General features: G+C 39.2%; 1 protein-coding gene across 1 annotated transcript in view; it reads left to right on the top strand.

The window, feature by feature from the left end:
• SPTLC1 (serine palmitoyltransferase long chain base subunit 1) overlaps window positions 1–3246 on the top strand; it is a 77628-nt gene that overhangs the window by 64287 nt on the left and 10095 nt on the right. Inside the window, exon 13 of the mRNA XM_003795007.2 lies at window positions 2926–3043. Coding sequence (XP_003795055.1) covers window positions 2926–3043 — 118 coding nt within the window. The remainder of the gene's footprint in view (window positions 1–2925; window positions 3044–3246) is intronic.

Consider the following 3246-nt stretch of genomic DNA (forward strand, 5'->3'; position numbering starts at 1 on the left):
AAAAAAAAAAAAAAAAAAAAAATAGCTGGTTGTTGTGGCAGAGGTCCTATAGTCCCAGCTACATGGGAGGCTGAGGCAAGAAAATTACTTAAGCCTAAGAGTTTGAGGTTGCTGTGAGCTGTGATGCCACAGCACTCTACCAAGGGTGTCTTAGTGATACTCTGTCTCAAAAAATAAATAAAATAAATAAAATCACAAATAGATGAACTTTATCAAATTTTTTATATCTATTAAGATAAATCATAAATTTATTTCATGATTGAATTACATTGGTCTATCTCTTAGTGTTAAACTATCCTTATGTTCCTGAGAAAACCCCTACTTGATTATATTTTCCACATTAGTAGATATGCTTATTTGATACTTGAATTTGAATTTTTATATTGATACTTATAATTTAAATGCTCCTGTGATCTTTTGTTATGCCAACTGTAAGTAACATCAGAGTCAATGTTCTGGTAGCTCACTGCCAAAGATGATTTGGCTGTTTTCTAGTCTGTCAGCTTCATGGAGTCATCAGGGCCAGGCCTTGGTGCCTTTGGGTTGAGTCTATGAAATTATCTCTCTCATGTCTTTATTATTATTTCCCCTTTTAATTTTTATGAGTTTAGTTTGTGTTTTTATGTCATAGTCTCTTTCTTTTCATTGGTTGCTTCCTTATTTTTATACAATCTTACTTCATTACATTGCGTACTTACTCTTCTCCACCTTCTAACATTTGACTTGTTTTAGTTCTCTTTTTCCAATACATACATTAAAGATAAACATTTTCAGAGGCAGTATCTTCAGTGTTTAGTTCTACATAATTTTTTTCCCTAGTTTTCTCTAATCAGTAATTCACACCTGTCATCTCTGAGGTGGAGTTTGGGAGAGGAAGTCAACAGCCTGTGCTGGTTTGGCTCTTACCAGAAACTGGAAGGTTCCCCAGAGTGGCCCAGAGGTGTCTGTGGGTGTCCAGCTGTCTCCTAGACTAGCGCACAGTAAAGACCAGGGCTGCATGGTGATTGCTCTGTCCCTAGGACCTAAACCAGTGCTCAGTACTTTTTCATTTTGATAAAATTATATGTTTGCCAAAGTTTGCCTTTAAAGAGTATATAACAGGTTCTGAAACAGAGATTCTAAGTTTCTGAACTCAGGGTACAATCTGTGTCCATTTGGTTTTAGTTAAACTCTTCTGACATTCAGCATCTCGGCAAACGGAAATAGTGCATTTTGTTTAATTCTTTCTCCTGCCTTACCCAACGTGTGAGAAAAGCCCATTTGATCAAAGAACAAGCTAGATTTGGGCTTCAGATATCATGTGTATATTGAGGAATGTCTAAGCCATTTGACTCATATGAAATGCTATTTGAAAAGCATTTTTTAAATACTGAGAGAACATGACCTAAAAAAATTGACACTTCTTGGTATATGAGTTTAACACAGTGAAGTTCACTAGGAAATGGGTTTTGGAAACATGTTGTTTGGTTTATACACTAGTAAAAGAATTAATCTAGGAGTTTCTCTCACATTTCAGATGCCTAAGATTCTATGATTCCATGATTTGGACCTTTAGCATCCTTTACTGAGAGATTCTAGTATGATGTATTACATTTAAAGAAAGGAGACTCAAATTACTAATGTCCAGTGCTATTTTGAAAGCCAAATGAGAGTAGCTTCTGGTATATCACACAGTTGTAGCACACAGTAGTCATTCTGCAAGAGCTTGTCAGGAGGATTCAATAGTGCTACCTAGTGTTTTATGCTTATTTCATTCTAAGGGAAAAACAAATCTTTTTAGGTAAAACAAACTAAAAGCAGTCTAAAATGTTCAGACCAATTTCAAATAGACATGTATCACTATTTGTGTCCTAGAAAATAGATTAAAAAATCAAACAGTATTATTTTAATTTTTTTTATTGTATGATAAATAGACTTAAATGAACTTTGGTATCTAAAATAATCATTTAGAGTGGCGCCTGTGGCTCAAAGCGGTAGGGTGCCAGCCCTTTATGCCAGAGGTGGTGGGTTCGAACCCAGCCCCGGCCAAAAACTCCAAAAAAGTAAATAAATAAAATAAAATAATCATTTAAAAATACAGGATTTCACTCCTAAATCTTTCTCCCTGCAAAACTATAGATTTCTGTGCTATTAATCCTAAATAAGAAAATAATCTTAATCCATATAAAATTTAAAACTAAACATTCAAATAAGGAGTTTTTTCAATCTAAACATGTTGCCAGTGGTCAGAATATGTTTTTAATGTTAGAAGCCATCCCTATAATTTATCAGAGATGAAATACTAAGACATAGATAATAAGCAAGGAAGCATAACATTAAAGGCCATAGTAAGTGGTCCATGAAGGAATCAGACAGGGTGAGTAAAAGGAAATGCTGGAGTGGCACTGCCCCAAGGTGGGTGACAAGGGAGGCCCCTCTCAGGCAGTGATGCTGCAGCTGGGACCTGGCATGTGCAGCCAGCACAGGGGAGAACAGGAGACAGGTAGCACATCGGGCAGGAAAATGGTGGGCCAGAGGCCTGCCAGGTTGGCAGTGGGTCTAGATCCCCCTGTGAGAGGCTGGGGCCAGGAGACCTGATACTTTACTCACAGAAGCAGTATCACAAGTAGTTTTCCAGCTGAGAAAAGGCTGCCCAGAGGGGCCTGGTTTATCTTTTTCTTTTTTTTTTTGCATTTTTTGGCCAGGGCCAGGTTTGAACCCGCCACCTCCAGTATATGGGGGCTGGAGCCCTACTCCTTTGAGCCACAGGCGCCCCCCCTAAGCCTGGTTTATCTTTGTGGGAACTGAAATCCCACTACATGATACTTCCCATCAGCTCAGGTTTGTTATAGTCAGTGGGCTCTGATAGTGTAGACTTTCAAATGATTTCTTTGTGAGCTATTTTTGAGCTTGGAAGGTATTTATGGATGTGTGTGTTTCCTTCAGCATTTCTGGACTGAAAGTGGTAGGGGAGTCCTTGTCTCCAGCCTTCCACCTACAGCTGGAAGAGAGTACCGGCTCTCGAGAACAAGATGTGAAACTGCTTCAGGAAATTGTGGATGAGGTAAGTGTCTGGTTACTCAAGTGCCACCACCTCAAGCAATTTTTCATGTCATTTTTAAGAATGGTCTCTTTGGGCTCGGCGCCTGTGGCTCAAGCGGCTAAGGCGCCAGCCACATGCACCTAAGGTGGCAGGTTTGAATCCCCAGCCCGGGCCCGCCAAACAACAATGATGGCTGCAACCAAAAAATGGCCAGGCGTTGTGGC

Source organism: Otolemur garnettii, unplaced genomic scaffold, assembly GCF_000181295.1.
Source record: "Otolemur garnettii isolate 467f Iridium unplaced genomic scaffold, OtoGar3 scaffold00088, whole genome shotgun sequence".
NCBI classification, from domain to species: Eukaryota; Metazoa; Chordata; class Mammalia; order Primates; family Galagidae; genus Otolemur; species Otolemur garnettii.